At 40.4% G+C, this 21,677-nt stretch overlaps 1 protein-coding gene and 1 non-coding gene across 2 annotated transcripts in view; both read left to right on the top strand.

Annotated features, from left to right (window-relative positions):
* Nucleotides 1–16,410, top strand: part of NUP160 (nucleoporin 160) — a 50,821-nt gene extending 34,411 nt beyond the window's left edge. Inside the window, exons 24-36 of the mRNA XM_047692169.1 lie at nt 2,160–2,255; nt 2,353–2,447; nt 2,545–2,641; nt 2,735–2,840; nt 7,045–7,205; nt 8,593–8,653; nt 9,417–9,527; nt 9,708–9,831; nt 10,356–10,457; nt 11,305–11,446; nt 13,074–13,199; nt 14,593–14,697; nt 15,336–16,410. Coding sequence (XP_047548125.1) covers nt 2,160–2,255; nt 2,353–2,447; nt 2,545–2,641; nt 2,735–2,840; nt 7,045–7,205; nt 8,593–8,653; nt 9,417–9,527; nt 9,708–9,831; nt 10,356–10,457; nt 11,305–11,446; nt 13,074–13,199; nt 14,593–14,697; nt 15,336–15,425 — 1,416 coding nt within the window. The 3' untranslated portion in view covers nt 15,426–16,410. The remainder of the gene's footprint in view (nt 1–2,159; nt 2,256–2,352; nt 2,448–2,544; nt 2,642–2,734; nt 2,841–7,044; nt 7,206–8,592; nt 8,654–9,416; nt 9,528–9,707; nt 9,832–10,355; nt 10,458–11,304; nt 11,447–13,073; nt 13,200–14,592; nt 14,698–15,335) is intronic.
* A 679-nt stretch (nt 16,411–17,089) lies between these two features.
* On the top strand, nt 17,090–17,197 carry LOC125080236 (U6 spliceosomal RNA). The gene has a single exon (XR_007121265.1). It is a non-coding gene; the product is annotated as a U6 spliceosomal RNA (small nuclear RNA).
* The last annotated feature ends 4,480 nt before the right edge of the window (nt 17,198–21,677 follow it).

Raw genomic sequence — 21,677 nt, 5'->3', positions numbered from 1 at the left:
CGTTTAGAGGGACATCTACACTAGTCCATTTGATTTCAGTAGATTATGTTTGCCCAGTTAAATTGATTTACACATGATATTGCTTCATTTTAATAAAAATCACCTCCACAATTTTTTTAAAAATGCCTTCAGAGAAGCCAGATTAAGAAAGTACAAACAAATGAGGACAATATAGGGCTGATACTTCTCCCTTCGATACAGGCTCTTCATCAGCCATATTGCAAGGTAAAAACAGTAACAGTCTATAATCAGAACTGACAAGAATGCTGATAACAGTTGGACTTCTCAGGAATGCTATTTTAAAATATAAGTAAGTGTACCTTGAATTAAAATGTCAACTCAAGATAATATGAAACCATGAAAATTATTGGGCACATGGGTGCCTCCGTAGGTTGAGTGTCTGCCTTTGCCTTTGACATGATACCAGGGTCCTGGGAACAAGTCCCACATGGGGCTCCCTGCTGAGCTGGGAGTCTGCTTCTCCCTCTCCTCCTTTTCCTCTCTGTTCCTGCTCTCTCTCAAATAAATATATAAATAAATAAAATCTCCCTCCCCCCCCCCAAAAAAAAGAAGGAAAGAAAATTATCAAGGCATTAAATGTATCCTAATCACCTGTAAGGAAGTATGAATTGGTTACAACCACTTTGAAAAACTGTTGGGGGTGCCTGAGTCGCTCAGTTGGTTAAGCATCTGCCTTCGGTTCAGGTCATGATCCCAGGGTCCTGGGGTCTACTCCTACATCAGGCTCCCTGCTCAGTAGGAAGCCTGCTTCTCCCTCTACCTGCTGCTCCCCCTGCTGTGCTATCTCTCTCTCTCTAACAAATAAATGAGTAAAATCTTTAAGAAGAAAAACTTAATATTTACTAGCTGCAATCATTGATATACCCTATGACCTAGTTATTCCAATTCTGAATATATCCAGAAATATGTACGTATTTACCAGAACAATGTGCAATTATGATCCAGGCAGGTATTTATAAAACTCATACACTGGAAACCCAAGTGTCCATTGACTGGATGGATCAATAAATTATGGTACATTCTTTGAATGGAATACCACAGCAATGAAAGGAAATCCTGCATATAATAACAGATCAGTCTTATAAACATGTTAAGCAAAGTAAGAGAAACACACAAAAAAATACATACCATAAGATTCGATTTCCATGAAATTAAAAACAACAAGTAAAAGTCAGAAGTGGCTGGAAGGAAGCACCTGGGAGCTTTGGAATACTGCTATGTTTTAATTCTTATTTTCGGTGCTTGTTACATGGATATGTTTACTTTGTGAACATTCAGTCAGCTGTGTATCTAGAATTTATGTACATTTCTAAATATATATTTCAAGAAAAAGTATAAAATAAAAACTAAGCACCCAAAACAAAAAGGTGTTGTATACTATTAATAAAGAAAAGAATAAGTACTAATAAAAATAATTCAAAACTATTTTTATCTATTTCATCTTCTATAAATTCATAAGTTGAGTGTGTTAAACATAAATTAGAGAGCTGTGTGGTGTGTACATAAGTAAAATACATGTGCACATGTGTACCCAGACATTGTTAATAGAGTGGACAATCAAAAAAGTTTGAAGAGCACTGTTCTATCTTGTTTAGAAATGGGTTATCTCAAACATTATTGTCTTCAGGGGTTTATAAGGCTATGGTGGCAATTTATTTTCTGGGCTTTAAATTCATCTGTGACCTAAACAGTTACTAGGAGTTACTAGTTTAGTTACTAGTTACTAGGAGTTACTAAATAGTTACTAGCAGTGAAATATAGTGTGTTCCTTCAACAAATACTGAGTACCCACTATGTACTAAACATTGAACGTAAAAGACCCAATAGGAAATTTTACAGCCTGTTATTTGACAGTAGAATCTAAAGGAAAGTCTTTTTTTTTTTTTTTTTTTTTTTAAGTAATCTCTACACCCACTGTGGGGCTCGAACTCACGACCCCGAGATCAAGAGTCGCGTGCTCTTCCAACTAAGCCAGCCAGGCGCCCCTAAAGGAAAGTCAAATAATAACCAAATAATCCTGTCTTGTAGTCAATGTCTTTGATTTAATCTTCATCTTAACTAGTTATCTGATTAATTCCTATTTCAGTTTGAAGTACACTACCATATTAATTTTAATGGAAACTCCTGTTTCTCCTCAGGTTTTGCGTCTACTAGATGTTGTTGGCTTGCCTGAGCTGGTTATTCAGTTGGCTTCATCAATATTAACTGAAGTAGGTGGTGACTGGAAAAGTCAGGTAAGAACTAACTATAATCTAGTTATTTCCCTTTGGATTTGGCAGGGATGTGGCATTTTAATTGCCATTGTTCTTTTTCCCTCTATTTGACATTTAGGCTACCTTGAGGACATGCATTTTCAAACATCATTTGGATTTGGGTCACAATAGCCAAGCATATGAAGCCTTAACCCAAATTCCTGATTCTAGCAGGTAAGTCAAGCCCAGTCTTTTTTAAAGACAATTTACCAGCCTTGTTTAATCCACTGAGACAGTTTGTCCTCATATCCCTTTATCTTTTTCCTCGTAGGCAGTTAGATTGTCTGCGGCAGCTGGTGGTAGTTCTTTGTGAACGCTCACAGCTACAGGATCTTGTAGAGTTTCCTTATGTGAATCTGCATAACGAGGTAATTTTAGTTGTCCGCTGATGACTGGACACAGCTGTGGTGGTTGTCATGCTCCCTACTAACTTTGATATCTGATTGCTTCCCCTTCGTTAGGTTGTGGCAATAATTGAATCACGCGCACGAGCTGTGGACCTTATGACTCACAATTACTATGAGCTCCTCTATGCCTTTCACGTCTTTCGCCACAATTACCGGAAGGGTGAGCAGTTGAAGCCAATTTGTTAGGGGCAGCCTTAGCAGTTTAATCATGTTTTATAAAAAATGCTGTTTGACTTAAGTAATTTTTACCTTACTTTCACCATTGAATGAGCGTTCTCTATATGTGTTGGGGGAAATTATGTTTAATTACAAGCTTAGCTTCACCCTTTTGAGGATTACCTGCTGGCCTTAAAGACATGCACTTATCCCATTCTAGAACATTCTTTAGGAATCTTCAGTGAGATGTCATTCTACCTATATCTTCTGTCTGATATTAAAAGAAATGAACTTTTACTGGAGGCATCTGGAATTCTTGGGGCTGGTTTTGAGTTCTCGTGCCAGCTTGCTATTGCCCGTTTCTTGTTGCTGATTATTTTGAGAGTAAGTTGTAGACTCTTGTTTCAATGTATAAATGCTTAAGATGCATTTGCTAAGGGCGTTTTCTTAGATAACCTCAACACAATTATCAGATTAAGGAAACAGAACTACTTTCATGAATTAACTATAAATATGCTAATGTGATTTTTTTTTTTTAATAGCATATTCCTCCCATACCGTCCTTACCCCTGATCCAGAATCACATACTACATTTATTTGTCATGTCTTTAGTTTCCTTTAATCTGGAGCAATTCTTTTAGTCTGACTTTGCCTTTTGATGTCGTGGATATTTTTGAAGAGTACAGACAGGCCAGTCGTTTTTGTAGAATTTATCTTAGTTTGGGGGCGCCTGGGTGGCTCAGTGGGCTAAAGCCGCTGCCTTCAGCTCAGGTCATGATCCCAGGGTCCTGGGATCGAACCCCACATCGGGCTCTCTGCTCAGCGGGGAGCCTGCTTCCCCCCTCTCTCTCTGCCTGCCTCTCTGCCTGCTTGTCATCTCTGTCAAATAAATAGATAAAATCTTTAAAAAAAAAAAAAAAAAGAATGTATCTTAGTTTGGACTTGTATGATGATTAATGAAGTCTTTATCAGAACAGCTAAAATGGGGGCGCCTAGGTGGCTCAGTGGGTTAAAGACTCTGCCTTCGGCTAGGGTCATGATCCCAGGGTCCTGGGATCGAGCCCCGTGTCGGGCTCTCTGCTCAGTAGCAAGCCTGCTTTCCCCTCCCCCCAACTCTGCCTGCTTCCCCCTCCCCCCACCTCTGCCTGCTTCTCCCTCCCCCCCACCTCTGCCTGCTTCTCTGCTTACTTTTTTTTTTTTTTTAACATTTTATTTATTTATTTATTTGTCAGAGAGAGAGAGAGAGAGAGCGCGCATGCGGGAGAACACAAGCAGGTAGAGGCAGAGAGAGAAGCAGGCTCCCCACTGAGCAAGGACCCTGGGATCACGACCTGAGCCAAAGGCAGCGGCTTAACCAACTGAGCCACCCAGGCATCCCCTCTGCCTACTTTTGATCTCTGTCTGTCAAATAAAATCTTAAAAAAAATAATAAAATAAAATCTTTGAGACGGAAAAAATAAGAAAGAACAGCTAAAATGCAAAGGGATTGTATGTCTGTTTTAAGATCACATTTTACGAGATAACCACTGTGGATTTCCCCTGGAACTAGTAATATTTTTTACCATTTTCACTCAGAGAACTTTTCATAAGGTTTATTGCTGATTTTCATTGAAAGAATAGATGGAAGTAATTAATAAACCTTGTTCTTAATTTTCCTAATGGTGAAACATGTTTGCATGTTCCTTATATTCTTGACTCATACAGACAGGGACATGTAGATGATTAAAGATCTCTCGCTGTTTGTTTTTACAATAGCAATATCCATTACATCAACCTGGTTAAGATCACTTTAGTTGGAGTGCCTGTGTGGCTCAGTCGGTTAAAGCGTCTGCCTTTAGCTCCGGTCACAATCTTTTGGTCCTGGGATGGAGCCCTACATCAGGCTTCCCACTCAGCAGACAGTCTGCTTCACCCTCTCTCTCTCTTCCTCCGCCCCTGCTTGTGCTTTCTCTCTCTCAAATAAATAAATAAAACGTTTAAAAAAAAAAACACTTCAGCTGAATTAATGTTCAGATCTTTCCGGAGCAAGACTTGTACTTCTAAAAAAATGTCTTAATATGGCAGGCACTCGGAAACATTTGTTGGCGGGGGAAAGTCAAGTCAATTTTTTTTTTTTTTTAAGATTTTATTTATTTATTTGACAGAAAGAGAGAGCACAAGCAGGGGGAATGGCAGGCAAGAGGAGAGGGCGAAGCAGGCTTCTCGCTGAGCAGAGAACCCGACGCGGGGCCATCCCAGGACCCTGGGATCGTGACCTGAGCCGAATGCAGACACTTAACTGACTGAGCCACCCAGGCACCCCGTCAATTTTATTTTAAGTAAAATTATATGAATTTAAAAACTGTTGGAATGAAAAATAATTTCATTTAAAAACTAAAAGAAAGGGGCGCCTGGGTGGCTCAGTGGGTTAAAGCCTCTGCCTTCAGCTCAGGTCATGGTCCCAGGGTCCTGGGATCGAGCCCTGTGTCGGGCTCTCTGCTGGGCAGGGAGCCTCCATCCCCGCCCCCCCCTCCTCTGCCTGCCTCTCTGCCTATTTGAGATCTCTGTCTGTCAAATAATTTTTAAAATCTTTAAAAAAAAAAAATGTTAAATGCTGTTTGGTTTCTGGAGTCTCCTGCTGCCTCAAAACAAGGTGTTTTTCAGTATCTCATTCAGCCCGTGTGACTCAAGTATTGTAAAGATAATTCATTCATGAGCAGAGCATCCAAACATTTCGTGGTTGCACTGGGTGGAATTAGGTTAAAAATGTGGCTGAAACTAGCACTCTAATCTTTTGTACTATCTGGGAATGTAGTATCTAAAGTTAGAAGTAGGGGCACCTGGCTGGCTCAGTTGGTAGAGCTTACAACTCTTGATCTTAGGACCATGAGTTCAAGCCCCATGTTGGGTGTTGAGATCACTTTTAAAATGAATGAGTGGGGCACCTGCGTGGCTCAATTGGTTGAGCAACTGCCTTTAGCTCAGGTCATGATCCTGGATTCCCAGATCCAGTCTCACATTGGGCTCCCTGCTCAGCAGGGAGCCTGCTTCTCCATCTGACTTTCTTCCTCTCATGCTTGCTCGCTCTCATTCTCGCCTCTCTTTCAAATAAATAAAATCTTTAAAAAAAAAAAATGGAATGAATGAATGAATGTCAGAAATAACATGTACAGATTTTTTTTAATTATAATAAAATCCACATAAATAACAACCAAGTTTTGGGGCGCCTGGGTGGCTCAGTGGTTAAAGCCTCTGCCTTCGGCTCGGGTCATGATCTCAGGGTCCTGGGATCGAGTACTGCATCGGGCTCTCTGCTCAGCGGGGAGCCTGCCTCCTCCTCCTGTCTCTCTCTGCCTGCCTCTCTGCCTACTTGTGATCTGTCTGTCAAATTAAAAAAAAAAAAAATAATAACAACCAATTTTTAGTGTTCAATAGTGTTTTTTGTATATTCACATTACTGTGTAACCAATGTCCAGAACTTTTCATCTTGCAAAATGGAAACACTAAACTCATTAAACAACTTCCCATTTCTACCTCCTCCAGCCCCTGGCAACTATCATTCTACTTTCTGTCTCTGTGAATTTGGCTACTGGAATCATATCTTATTTGTCTTTTTGTGACTGGCTTATTTCACTTAGCCTAATAATCTTCAAAGTTCATCCATGTTATAGTATGTGACAGAATTGCTTCCTTCTTCTGTTATATGTATATGTCACATTTTGTTTATCCATCCATCAATGGACACTTGGATTGCCCCCATCTTGGCCATTATGAGGAATGGCTGCTGTGAACAAGGGCATACAAGTATCTCCTCAAGACCCTGCTTTCAGTTTTCAGGCTTTATGCCCAGAAGTGAAATTGCTGATCACAAGGTAGTCCCATTTTTAATTTTTTGAGGAACTGCCATACTGTTTTATATAGCCGCTACATCAATTTACATTCCCACCAGCAGTGTACAGCAGTTCCAGATTTTCCACATCCTCACCAACACATGATTTTTGTGTGGTTTTAAGTTAAATCAGTTTTATTTTACGTTTTAATATTTGGTAAGTATAACAAATTTTCTAAAACACTTTTTTTGTTGTTGTTGTTAGATTTTATTTTTTAAGTAATCGCTACACCCAACATGGAGCTGAAACTTGAAAGCTGTATGCTGTTCTGAGCCAGCCAGGCATCCCTCTAAAACACATTTTTGAAATTCTGATGTTTAATTTATTATTGCCTCCTAGCTGGTACAGTGATGTTTGAGTACGGAATGCGTCTTGGCAGAGAGGTTCGAACTCTGCGGGGACTTGAGAAACAAGGCAACTGTTATTTGGCTGCTGTTAACTGTTTACGACTTATTCGTCCAGAATATGCATGGATTGTACACCCAGCATCTGGTGCAGTGGTATGAAAGCTTTCCACCTTGGAGTTTGGGGATCATTTCACTTACTTGGCTTGGTCCTTTTGAAACTATCACCTCGTTTTGTTTCGTTTTGTTTAAAATTTCTGCTGGGATATTTGTGAACTTCATCTATTTTTGCAGCAATTCCTTTGTTATATATTACCACCCCTTTAGTTCTCAAGTTTAGAATTATTGTAGGAAAAAGTATTTGCAGAATGGTCTTGAGTTAGACCTAACTTCAAGCAAATTACTTAATTTTTTGCTACCCAGTTATCCTCTTGTATAAAATAGGGATGATCATGGTGATGATGATATCTGCCTTATAGGATTGTTTGGGTATTAAATGAGGTAATTCATGTAGATTGCTTAGAATAGTGACAGTGCCTGGCCTGCAAAAAGTGCTCAGTAAATGGTAGCTGCTTTTATTTCATTCATTTTTGTTAATTCCATCTACACATAACTGTTTTACACTTTTAAAAAATGCTGATGGCGTCATATATGTGCAGCTACTCATTGTTGTATATCATTTGTGCATGTACTAGGCTGTTTCCCAGGGTCTGTGGTGGAGAATATAACTCTGGAACCAAGGAAGGTCAGGTGGTTTATATGGAGGTTAAGTGAACATCCTTAGACCCAGTAACTGTTAGAACTAGCTAAGTGGGCCAACTTGGCAAACAACTCCATTCCTTTGTCTGATAGTTACAGTACCTTTGTAAGTGTCATGCTAGTTGAAATAAACATAATTTATGTAGAGAGAATTTAAGCATGAAAGCTCTGGATCACAAATATTGAGTTAGTAATATCAAAATTAGATACAGATGACCCTTGAGCAACACGAGTTTGAACTGCACAGGTCCACTTACACACAGTTGTCTTCAATAAATGGAATAATGTAGGGGCGCCTGGGTGGCTCAGTCAGGCGCCAGACTCTTGATTTCAGCTCAGGTCATGATCTCAGATTCATGGGATCGAGCTCCGCGTTGGGCTCAGCGCAGCGTCTGCTTGAGATTCTCCCTCTCCTTCTCCTTCTGCCCCCACTCACACATCCTCTGTCTAAATAAATAAATTTTTAAGGAATCTTTTTAAAGATGTAAATGTATTTCTCTTACAATTTTTTGAATAACATGTTCTTTAGCTTCTTTTATTGTGAGAATACAGCATATAATACAGATAACAAAAAAATATATGTTAATGAGAGTTTATGTTCTTGGTAAGGCATCCAGACAACAGCAAGCTATTAAGTATTAAGTTTTTGGAGGAGTCAGAAGTTATATGCAAATTTTCAACTATGTAGGGCATTGGCGTCCCTAACCCTCATGTTGTTCAGGGGTCAACTATACTAACTTTTCAACTTTTCATTAACTTTTAATCACTTGTTTTGTCTTCTCAGTATGATCGTCCTGGAGCATCCCCTAAGAGGAATCATGATGGAGAATGCACAGCTGCTCCAAGTGAGTTGGGGGTCTCCTGTGGATTCTTGGCTTAAGCAGTAATTATGTAGTTGTGTTATAGTATTATCTGTACTAAATGTGTGGTTTTATATAGTGATTGCAACATGTAGAGCAATGTAAAAATAATGTAAAGTTTCTTTTAGCTTATTTTCAGTATTTTAATCTGCTAAAAGTTGTCTGGTTGCTCTTTGAAAACTTCATATGGCTATATGAGAAATGAAAATGCTTTAAAAAGAGTGTTGTTTGCTGTATTTAAATCAGCATAGTATCAAACTTGTTTCAGCAGGCTCCTTGGATATCACCATGGAGACATGATATTCCTCCTTAAAGAGCTTGGGCTCTAGGACACAGCAACCCTAATACTGCTCTGGGTCTGGGATTGGACACACCAACCCTTAATTCTACTTCTCTCACTGTGGGCATGTTCCTTTCTTTCTGACCCAGTAGCAGCATTTCTGAGTTGTAATAGTTAAATGAAATTCTATGTAAAACACATTGTAAGCATCTCCTCAGCTGCAGCTGTTGTTACTGGAGTAGCTTGATTTAACTGAGCTGCATGCTGGAAGCAGGGCTGTTGCTTTATTTTTAAGTTCACTTTTATGGAGCCCTCCTTCTCCCCCCTGCCATTTCCTTCCGGTGCCCTTGGAGTTGACATTGAACTACTTAATGTGTAGTGGGAATTGACAGGCTGAGTTAATAGGCAGTGATGATAGGGACTTCCTTTGCACTTTGGGAATCAAACATATTTTCCTTTGGTTTCTAGCCAATCGGCAGATTGAAATTCTGGAACTGGGCGACCTCGAGAAAGAGTGTTCCTTGGCCCGCATTCGCCTCACTCTAGCTCAGCATGACCCATCGGCAGTTGCGGTTGCAGGTAGTCACAGTCTGGGGACAGTGGCAGTCTGGGGACACAGACAGCAGGCTAGACACAGTGTGCTAGACCAGCATGCCAGATGGGCCAAGCACCTCTTCCTACTCCTTGGAGAGACCTGTCCCCAGAGGTTGCTTCAGGCAGGCACCACTTGCCACTAAATAACTCTTTTGATTTCCACAGGAAGTTCATCAGCAGAGGAGATGGTCTCTCTCTTGGTTCAGGCTGGCCTTTTTGACACTGCCATATCACTTTGTCAGACCTTTAAGCTCCCCTTAACGCCAGTCTTCGAGGGACTTGCTTTCAAGTATGTATAAAGTTGTCTTTCTGTTGTCTTCATTTTCTAATGCAGAAATATTGCACTGCTGCCCAGTGTGAACCAGTGGTCACAGCCAGTTGTGCTTTGAAGAAGTGTTTTTTCTAGCCCACCACGGTGACTTTTTAAATTTTCTTTTAATTAATTATAATTTTTTTAAAATCTTGATTTATAGCTTCTCTTGAGAAGTCAAAAATTTGGCAACCCTAGCCCCACATTCCCCCAAGATAGTAGGATATGTGGTCTAAATAGTGGTGTCCTTTTTAGAAAAGGCATATGTTCTCTTCATTTTTAATAATGCCTTGTACCTAAATATTAAACTTCCAGAATTTTTCCTTTGGAAGTAAATGACCCCCTAACACCAGTGGCCTTGCAGGTCATCCATTTGTGTGGTTCTGAGGAAGGTGCGGCAGACTGGAGCTAAAGTTATCATCTCGTCTCTGGTTTTGGTAACAAAAGAATGTGGTTCTTTTCAGCACGTCAGTTTACCATGTGTGGAAACGTTTTCATTGCAGATGCATCAAGTTGCAGTTGGGAGGCGAGGCAGCGCAAGCAGAAGCATGGTCCTGGCTAGCAGCCAATCAGCTCTCATCTGTCATCACCACTAAGGAGTCTAGGTACAGCCTTGGTGCTCATCCGCCCCAAAAGGGCTTACCCTCCAAATACTTCCCTCGTGCACCCAGTTAGTGTCTACTGAATGCACTTCCGCTTCTTTAGAATCCTTCTCTAACCTTCACCTTCAGAAAACTTCCCTCCCTTTAATATAATTTATGATTTCTGTTGCACAGCTTGGTGCTTTAGAATTGGAACATTTTACAATTTGGAGGTTCTCTGACATGAGTTTTCAATCCCTAAATTAGCACGCCAGTATCACTACTAAAATACAGATGCATCACCCTCATCTTCTAAAACGGAACTTCTACATGAGTCTAATGCTTGATTGGGCTTAGAAACAGTGATCTGAGCCAGTTTCTTTGTTTTAGGGATCTGGAACAAAGAAGTTAGTCGAATTGTGTAGTCAAGTAAAGATGTGGTTAGTGGGAGAGATATAGAATCCAAGTCATTTGGTTTCTAATACTATCCCTAAACCACATTGACCCTAATTAATATTAGTTGCCATTTAGTTATATTACCAATTCAGTTGTGAGTCTCTAAAGATTTTTTTTCCATGTAAATACATGCTTTGAATGGTGCTGTAAATATCTGTTAAGAATCTAGAACTCGGGACGCCTGAGTAGCTCAGTTGGTTAAACCTCTGCCTTCAGCTCAGGTCATGATCCCAGGGTCCTGGGATCAAGCCCCACATCAGGCTCCCTGCTCTGCGGGGAGACTGTTTCTCCCTCTCCCTCTGGTACTCCTCACTGCTTGTGCTCTCTCTCTCCGTGTCAAATAAATAAGTAAAATCTTTAAAAAAAAAAAAAAAAAAAGAATCTAGAATTCATAGTCCCTTCTGCTTTCTTCAAGTGCTACAGATGAAGCCTGGCGACTATTATCGACTTACCTGGAAAGGTACAAAGTCCAGAATAACTTACATCACCACTGTGTAATCAACAAGCTCTTGTCTCATGGAGTGCCTCTGCCTAACTGGCTTATAAACAGTTACAAGGTAAATGGTATCTTAATTTGTACAGAGTAAGAAACTGATCTTTACAATTAAGAATAAATTTCATGAGATGATTAAAAAGAAAAGGTGGTAATTTATGAAAATATACTGACCTGTGCTTTGGGCAGCTTCTCAGTGTTAGTTAAATACACTAAGAATAGCTTAACTTTAATTCCGTATGGAGTACTGGGTGTTTAGGATTGAAGTTCTGCGGGTTAGTGATTAAATCAATGCCTGTTTATTTGCTCATAGAACAATGAGTATATACTTAGAACAATGACTATATGTGTGGCACAGTATTAACTGTTACTCAAAAAATTCATAGAAGTGAGTAGAGTAGTTTTCAAAACTACAACAGGGTTTAAGTTTTTGTCAAAATTGGATTTTTGGACTGCCTACCTCAGAATTAGTTGGGTAGTGGACTTCTTCAAATACAGATTCCTGAGCCCCATTCCACACTTAAACATTCAAATTAACCTGGAGCTAGGATCTGGGATCTGTATTTTAACAAGCTTGTAATTTGATACAGTGCATGCTTAAGTTTGAAAACTATATCTGAAATACATTGGGTGGGGTAGGGAAAGAGGCTGTAAAGCTTAAAATCAGGAAAGTTTATCTCCTTTTGGGGGGGGGGGTGTTATTTGTTTAAGTTAGAAAGTAGAAAAGGCGGTTAAGCTGGTAAAAGGACTGTGATCAAATCAGAATATAGAAAGTGTTATTACCTAATTAGTAGAGCCCTTCCAAACCAAAGTTGTAATCACTTTTGTTTCACCCTGAGTTAAACAAATTTAGCTCAGGTTTGTTTTTTTGTTTGTTTTAATTTTATTTATTTGACACACAGAGAGACAGTGAGAGACAGAGACAAGCAGCGGGGGTGGCAGGCAGACAGGCAGAGGGAAAGGGAGAAGCAGGCTCGCTGCTGAGCAAGAAGCCCAATGTGCGGCTCGATCCCAGGACCCTGGGATCATGACCTGAGCTGAAGGCAGACGCTTAACCGACTGAGCCACCCAGGTGCCCCTAACTCAGATATTTAAAGTTGATAATTCTTTAAACTTCTTTTGCATTTGTCATTCATATATTTCTGAGAATAAAATGTGAATATATTGCTCTTTAGTATTCAGCATTTCTGAGAAGGTGTGTTGACTTTTACTACTACTGCGGAAACTGAAGTAGAAAAGTGTTAAATGAGTCTAGGATGCCTCGGTGGCTCAGTCATAATCGTCTGTCTTCGGCTTAGGTCATGATCCCAGGGTCTTGGGATCCAGTTCTGTGTTAGGCTCCTTGCTCAACAGGCAGCTTGTTTCTCCCTCTCCCTGCTTGTGCTCTTTCTCTGTCCTCTCTCTCTCTCTCTCTGACAAATAAAATCTTTAAAAATTTATAAATAAATAAAGTGTGCCTTAGATCACAAAACAGGGCAGGAAGGCCACTTAACAAGATAAAGTCTCACAGGTACCCAGAAGTGACTGGGCTCTTAGGAATACAGCCCTTATCCCAAGATAAGGAAACTCAAATGCTCATTTACTTATATTGAGAAGTATAAATGCCAGGGAATTAGACACACAGCATTCTTCAGTTATTGCCCAGGTAACATGGAAATAGGTAGATATTCTTAATCTCTGACTTTTTACAGAAGGTTGATGCTGCTGAGTTGCTCCGTTTGTACTTAAACTATGACCTTTTAGAAGAAGCTGTGGATTTGGTTTCAGAATATGTAGATGCTGTATTGGGGAAAGGACATCAGTACTTTGGAATTGAGGTAGGCATGTATGCTTGTTTCTTTTTTTAATTGTGACTTTATCTTCCTAATAAAGCCAGGATCTGAAAGTAAATTGAACTATAGGACAGTGGATTTAACCTTTACTCTTTGTAGTTATACGACTAGTTTTCTCCACAATCAGGAACCGGCACTGTAGGGGTCTCCAGTTTCCTGTTTATAAAACGGGAATACATTTCATTTTTCTCCATCAAAGGAGTGTAGCTTTAGTTAGTATTTGGAGGAGTTAAGTAATTAAAAACAAAGTGTTCTTTTCTGTGTGCCAAAGACTGTGCTAAGTCTCTGTGTTTTCTCGTTTAATCCTTACAAGCCACCTCTGAAAGATTGTTTTAACCCTTTTTTTTTTTTAAAGATTTTATTTATTTATTTGACAGAGATCACAAGTAGGCAGACAGAGAGAGAGAGAGAAGAGGAAGCAGGCTCTCTGCTGAGCAGAGAGCCCCATGTTGGGCTCGATCCCAGGACCCCGGGATCATGACTTGAGCCGAAGGCAGAGGCTTTAACCCACTGAGCCACCCAGGTGCCCTAACCTTTTTTTTTTAAACACATGAAGAAACAGAGACTCAGAGGTTAAGTAAGTTGCCAAAGTTCACACAGATGGTAAATAGAAATACCAGGTCTAAAATCTAGGTCTAGGGGCGCCTGGGTGGCTCAGTGGGTTAAAGCCTCTGCCTTCAGCTCAGGTCATGGTCCCGGAGTCCTGGGATCGAGCCCCACATCGGGCTGTCTGCTCAGCAGGGAGCCTGCTTCCCTTCCTCTCTCTCTGCCTGCCTCTCTGTCTGCTTGTGATCTCTATCAAATAAATAAATAAATAAATCTTTTTAAAAATAAATAAATAAATAAATAAATAAATAAAAATAAAAATAAAAATAAAAATAAAAATAAAATCTAGGTCTAGTTAACTACAAAGCTAAGCTCTTAAGCTACCTCGGGAAAGTATTGAGAACTCTGAAAGGTGAGCTTTCTCTTTCTCAAACATTTTACCCAGATAATTGGAATTAAGTTTCAGACTGTAAATAGTCTCATTCATTGACATTAAGAATTTTTTTTTAGTTCATTTTTCCTCACTAGGCTTTAGGGCTCCTTAAAGACAAGAGGCGACATGAATTTAAAAATACATAATGAAAATAAATACATACATACATACATACATATGATTTAACTGAGAAAAGACAAGTTTCCCAGTTGAAAAGAGAAGCAAGGTGGGGAGGAGGGGGTTGTACAATTGTGTGTCCGTGTGCGTGTATGTGCAATTTCTTATTGTAAAAAAATAAAGCAAGAATTTTATGTTAATTCAAACCTGTGAAACTAACTGCCCGGAATAAATGGTCCGCTTTTGAGATTTTCTTCGAATAGTAGATATTTTCCCTTTCAGTTTCCACTGTCTGCAACAGCTCCAATGGTGTGGCTCCCTTACTCTTCTATTGACCAGCTTCTCCAGGCTCTGGGAGAGAACAGCGCCAATAGTCACAACATTGCCGTAAGTATGTCCTCTCGTGAGGCATGGGTCTTCCGTAAGCCCTTGTACTACCACTTACTCCTAGAGCTTGCTCTTCAATTCTCAAGGATTAAGGGGAGAGCAGAAGCCATTTGTTGCCCTTAACATGCTGGCCCAATCCCTTTACAAAATGATTAATTAAGCCAGATATAGCCTCTCTGGTTCTCAGAAGACAGCTTGTAATGCTTTTATTAAAATACTGGGATGGGGTGGGTAGGGTGGGGGGGGGGGTCACTGGGTGATGGGCATTTAGGAGGGCATATGCTGTGATGAGCACTGGGTGTTACAGGCAACTAATGAATCATTGAACACTATGTCTGAAACTAATGATGTACTATATGTTGGCTAGTTGAATTTAAATTTAAAAAAATACTGGTGTGATTTGCATGTTTAGAAGACTCGTTGGGATAACAGGATTGGGGTACTGCATTTAACAGAGAAGTCCAATTTTATCCGTAGTCACGGTGCAGACCCCTGTACTGAATGTTGAGTAAATGAAGCAGAGCGGCGTACATCATTATAAGGGGGAGGCTGGTTGATGAAATCAAAGTGCTTAAAAACTTTTGTCTTTTTTTAGTCCTTGACCTATTCTATAATGATTCCCTTCTTTTCTCCTACAGCTATCCCAGAAAATACTTGACAAATTGGAGGACTACCAGCAAAAAGTTGATAAAGCAACACGGGATTTATTATATCGTCGGAACTTGTGATCCGGACGGTTGCTTAGCCTTTGTAACCGCTTGGTGCCTCTTAGGGCTTAAGACTTTATCCTACAGGGAGCCTGTATTCCAGGACAATTTTTATACCTGTAAATGATGTATACAACATCATGTCTGCATTCTGCGCAAGAGAGGAGGGCAGATGAGTCACAGAACCTGTGCTTGCTGGCGGTGCTAACACACAATTTCTGGTTTTCAACCTTGGTCTCAAACAGCTGCTTTTGTATATGATTCACAAGCTTTTTTAGAGTTTCTATTTTTTTAAACTACCGAAGACATTCTTTATCTGCAAATTAAAACCCACCCTCACTTTCCAAAATAGCTGATGGTGGTTGGTTGGTTGTAGCTACCCACCAGAAGCTGTCACTGCAAATCCTTCCATTCTTCCCTATCACTTTTTGTATTTCAATGGAGTTATTTTGGTCCAGAACTGACATGTATTTTCTGTATTGCAAACAGAGGCTAATGATTTTGCATACTCTTTTCATTATTTATTGTGGAGTTTTTGTATGATCTTCAATAAAGTATTAAATAATTTGCATAGATTAAACCTAAAATGATGACCAGCTGTCAAAGAAGATACCTTATTTTGAATCTGGTTCTGAGGCTAAAGTTGAGTAAACTCTTAGCTAAGAAAAAAATTGGAAATTTTATCTATAAGAATAACCAATTTTGAAGGTAAATTCTGTTAACTTCTATGATTTATGATAATCAAGCCGGACTTGATCATACTACTTGTGTAATAATGTATTGGACCAAAATATAAACTTTCCTGGTCAGATTCAGAAGTCATGCCCGCAAATTTTGGGGAAGGTGAAAAACAAAATCTTGGATTTTATTCTGTGTATTAAAATTTATCTTTTAAGGAAATGATCTGTATATTGCTTATATGCCCTTTGACCTTTCTTGAGTTTTCCATAGCCTTTACTTTTTATACTGTCAATACCATATTTACATTATATATTTTAAATAACAATGTGAGCTTCACTGTAGTACCATTTACTGGTAGATAATTGAGATGTATGGTTCTTCGTTCATTTTAGCTGTGCCATGATTAATATGAAGTGTTTGATGAAATGAGCAACTGGGAAAGCCCTTACCCTGCCAGAGCTCTATAAACCTGTAGCTTCCAGCTTTGGCAAGAAATACACATATATAACCAAATATACACATATAAAACCAAGAGAAAGATCTCACAGAACATGTATCCACACTCACTATGTGCCCTGATGTTTTCATGAGTCTAATGGACCCTAACCCATAGTCTGAAAAATAATCAAATCCTCTTTGAGCCATTTTGGAGAACAAGAAGTATTTTGAGCCTGGTCCTGTTCCAGAAACTTAACCACTTGTGTTGTTTAGTGGCAGTTCACACGACCCTGACCAGTTTTTCCTGTTGTCCGTATTTTGGTTCAAGACCTAACCCATCCTGGAGCCAACCCAGCTCTGCTTCCATTTTCTTCCACCTTCTTCACTTTGGTTCCCAACCAGAGCAGAAGGTGGAGATTCTTTGACTAAACTTCTCTCTCTGCTTGAGGTCTGCGTTTTTGTTTTCCCAGACCATGTGATATATTTTAATAGCTCATAATACCGCTATTCCTTGTTTTTTTCCACTTCAAAATTTTCTGATTACAAAGTTAAAAGAGCTCCCTCCTGTGGTCGCTGTGGCAGCACATAAACGAAAAATTGGAACAATACAGAGAAGATTAGCATGGCCCCTACTTGAGGATGACACACAAATTAGTGGAGCAATCCACTAAGAAAAAAGAGCTCCCTACTTTTTTAGTACTTAGCTACCATTATGGGTGCCTCCGTGGAGCTGCTGACTCTTGATCTCAGCTCAGGTCTTTTATCTCCGGGTTTTGAGTTCAAGCCCTGCATTGGGCCCCACACTGGTTGTGGAGTCTATCTAAAACTGAATGAATGAATAAAAGATAGATAAAAATAAGGGGTGACTCTAAGAGGAAAACTTCAGTTTTTAATGTAACAAGATACAACAGATAAGGTCCCCACCTTACCAACCTGTGACAATAAGATGGCATCTGTGAATAATAGAATTTATGACAAACGAGTTTCATATTGACCATTCTTACCAGGTTTATAACTGATTTTTTGTGACCTGCCAAGAAAGCCAATGTGTTCTGCAACCCATGTCGTGCAGTGTCCGCAGTACATTGTCACCACTGCCATTTGTCCTTGCTGCCACGCTTGAGAGTCCTACGCTTGAGGGTCAGCTCTCACCAGCTCACTACTGGTTTTTCTTTCCCCATTCCGATTCCTTCCCAAAGTCCATGCTGTGTTGTCTCCTAAATCTCCACTGAGCACTTAGGGGTACAGAAAAACACAAACTTAAAAAGCGGATGCAAGATCTGGAAGCTTATACAAACCACATAGATTCATCCCCATAGATTCCATTCTTCGGCCACCTTTCAGTTGCCAGCCTGCTCTGGTGTGCCTGACCAACATTCCTCTCGCAGAGAGAAATGTAAATTTTTTTTTTTAAGATTTTTATTCATTTATTTGTGAGAAAGAGAGAGAGAGAAAGCACACAAGCAGGCAGAGAGGCAAGCAGAGGCGCAGAGAGAGGCAGGCTCCCTGCTGAGCAAGGAGCCCGATGCGGGACTCGATCCCAGGACCCTGGGATCATGACCTGAGCCGACGGCAGCAGCTTAACCCACTGAGCCACCCAGGCGTCCAGAGAGAAATGTAAATTTATTTTTTTTAAAGATTTTATTTATTTATTTGACAGAAATCACAAGTAAGCAGAGAGGCAGGCAGAGAGAGAGGAGGAAGCAGGCTCCCTGCCGAGCAGAGAGCCCAATGCGGGGCTCGAACCCAGGACCTGGGATCATGACCTGAGCCGAAGGCAGCAGCTTAACCCACTGAGCCACCCAGGCGCCCCGAGAAATGTAAATTTAAATGGAATTCCTATTTAATTAGTCAACAAAGGAAAAAGTCTCTCACATGGTAGGTAACAGAATTTATCCAACTTACCTCAACCCAGTACATTGTTTTCTACTAGAACACAGTATAACAGAAGGTTCTAAAGTGTCCTTTAACCTTCACAGTTCTTTCCAATTTTGTCTGTACCTAGAAACTGATAGTCCTATAATACTGTTTTTTCATAAATCGAGACCTTATTGTAATAGGTAACTCAATGCCAAGCCAGAAGAAGGTACCTTTCCACATCTGCACGGAACTCCACCATCAAAGGACAAATTTTTTGTTCAAATGACCCATGCCACCCTGTATAAACAAAAGTATATATCCCAGTAAATGAGGTTTCATGGTTTAAATGAACTTATTTCTATAAAATACACAAGATCAAATCATGTAGTATAATAATACTTTTGGGCCCCAGGTTGGCTCAGACAGTAGAGCACGTGACTCTTGACCTTGAGCCTAGATATGTGCAAACTATACCGTAAAGAGCCAGGTAATAGTTCAGGCTTTGTAGTCTACATATGGTCTCTCTCATATATTCTTTGAAATTTGTTTGTAGAATCCTTTAAAAGGCCTGATTTAGCTGTAATTTGCCCACTCCTCCTCAAGATCCATAACACCTTCTCTGAGGCCAATCATAGCAAAATATGTCCCCTTCAAAAGCCAGTGGTGGGCGCCTGGGTGGCTCAGTTGGTTGGGCGACTGCCTTCAGCTCCGGTCATGATCCCTGACTTGGGATCGAGTCCCGCATCGGGCTCCCGGCTCTTTGGGGAGTCTGCTTCTCCCTCTGACCTTCTCCTCTCTCATGCTCTCTCTCATTCATTCTCTCTCAAGTAAATAAATAAAATCTTTAAAAAAAAAAAAAAAAGCCAGTGGTACCCAACCCTGGCTAAACATTAGAATAATCTAAAGAACTTTTATTTTCTTTTTAAAGACTTTATTTATTTATTTGAGAGAGAGTGAGCATATGAGAGAGAGAAGGAGCAGGGGGAGGGAGAAACAGACTCCTGCTGAACAGGGAGCCTGACATGGGGTTCCATCCCAGGACCTGGGATCATGACCCGAGCCAAAGGCAGGCACTGAACAGACTGAGCTACACAGGTGCCCAGAGTAACCTAAAGAGCTTTTTAAAAAAATAATTGAGGGCGCCTGAGTGGCTCAGTGGGTTAAAGCCTCTGCCTTCGGCTCAGGTCATGATCCCAGGGTCCTGAGATCGAGCCCCGCATCGGGTTCTCTGCTCAGTGGGGAGCCTGCTTCCTCCTCTCTCTCTACCTGCCTCTCTGCCTACTTGTGATCTCTGTCTGTTAAATGAATAAATAAAAATATTTTTTTTAAAATAACAATTGATAGGGGTGCCTATCTGGCTTAGTCAGACTCTTGATCTCAGGTCCCGAGTTCCAGACCCACGATGAGTGTAGAGATATTTAAAAAATAATAAATATGGGCATGTGGCTTGTTTAGTCAGAAGACCTTGCGACTCTTGACCTTAGGGTGGTGAGTTTTGGCTCCACGCTGGGTATAGAGATCACTTAAAAACTTAAAAATAGGGGTGGCCTGGGTGGCTCAGTCAGTTAGGCATCTGCTTTCCACTCAGGTCCTGGGATGGACCCCGGGATCGGACTCCCTGCTCAGTGTGGAGTCTGCTTTTCCCTTTCCCTCTGCCCACCTTGCCCGTGCTCTCTCCCACTCTCTCAAATAAAATCTAAGGAAAAAAAAAACTTAAAAATAATAAACTTAAAAAAAAAAAAAGAGTTTAGGGTACCTGGATCGCTCAGGTCATGATCCCAGAGTCCCAGGATCCAGCCCAATGTCAGGCTCCTTGCTCAGCTGGGAGTCTGCTTCTTCCTCTCCCTCTGCTCCTCCTCCTTCTGATGATCTCTCTTGCACTCAAATAAATAAATAAATAAATCTTAAAAAGATATCTTTTAAAAAATATTTTATTTATTTGAGGGAAGAGAGAGAGCATGAGCGGGGGTGAGGAGGAGCAGAGGGAGAAGAAGCTGGATCCCAGGACCCTGAGATCTGGACCAAAGCTGAAGGCAGATGCTTAATTGACTAAGCCACCCAGGTGCCCCTAAATAAATACACTTTTTAAAATAAATAGATTGATAGATAGACCAATGCAGGGCTCGATCCCAGGACCCTGGGATCATGACCTGAGCTGAAGGCAGTTGCTTAACCAACTGAGCCACCCAGGATCCCCTGGCTTGTGGCTCTTGATCTTGGGGTCCATGATGGGCATAGAGCTTATTTTAAGAAAAAAATTGATATGGGCTCTGTACTCCCACCCCTAATCCTGATTTAGATTTTTATACTGCTTTAGCACTTGCTCTCCAGATGGTTCTATGAACAGTCAGGGTTGAGAACCCTGGTTATAAATATTACAGTTATTTCAGTCACCTCCAGAAATGTAAGTTTCCCCCAAGGGAAAAAACCTTTCCCGTTTCTGTGCACTCTGGTTTAGCTCATAATCTCAACTTGGTTCCAGCTGGTTATATAATAGCATCTAGACTTCTGCATAAACAAAAGACTCATTAATAGTAATAAAAGCTGGGGTGCCTGGGTGGTTCAGTCATTGAGTGTCCGCCTTCAGCTCAAGTAATGATCCCAGGGTCCCAGGATGGCCCTCGTTGGGCTCCCTGCTCAGCAGGAAACCTGCTTCTTCCTCTCCCATTCTCCCAGCTTGTGTTCCCTCTCTGGCTGTCTCTCTCTGTGTCAAATGAATAAATAAAATCTTTTTTAAAATAAAAATAAAAAAACAAATACCCATAAAAATAGTAATAAGAGCTACCATATAATGATCGCTTATTTTGTTCCTGGTACAAGGCAAAGATCTTAAAACTATGATCTCATTTAAACTTCACAACAACCCTATGAATACTGTTACTGGCACATTTTACAGTGCTGAAACAAGTTTATAGTTGTTAAGAAACTTGCCCAAGTAATCACATCTGGAAGGTGCTAAAGCTTGAGTTTTGAACCCAGACATTTGGCTTCAGAACTCCTATGTACAACTACTATATTTCTTCCTTTAAAAAATCAAAGAAGGATATTATATTATATTGTTTAGGATTTTATTTATTTATTTGGCAGAGAGAGAGAGAGAGAACAACGGGGGGAGAAGTAAAGGGGGACGGGGAGGGAGAAGCAGGCTCCCTGCAGAGCAGGGAAAGCCCAATAGTGGGGCTTGATCTTGATCCCAGGACTCAGGGATCATGACCTGAGCCGAAGGCAGTGGCTTAACCAGCTGAGCCACCCAGGCGCCTCAAACTACTATATTTCAATATATTTCAATACTCT

This window comes from Lutra lutra, chromosome 10, assembly GCF_902655055.1.
Source record: "Lutra lutra chromosome 10, mLutLut1.2, whole genome shotgun sequence".
NCBI classification, from domain to species: domain Eukaryota; kingdom Metazoa; phylum Chordata; class Mammalia; order Carnivora; family Mustelidae; genus Lutra; species Lutra lutra.
This window is presented reverse-complemented; position numbering and strand designations above follow the sequence as displayed.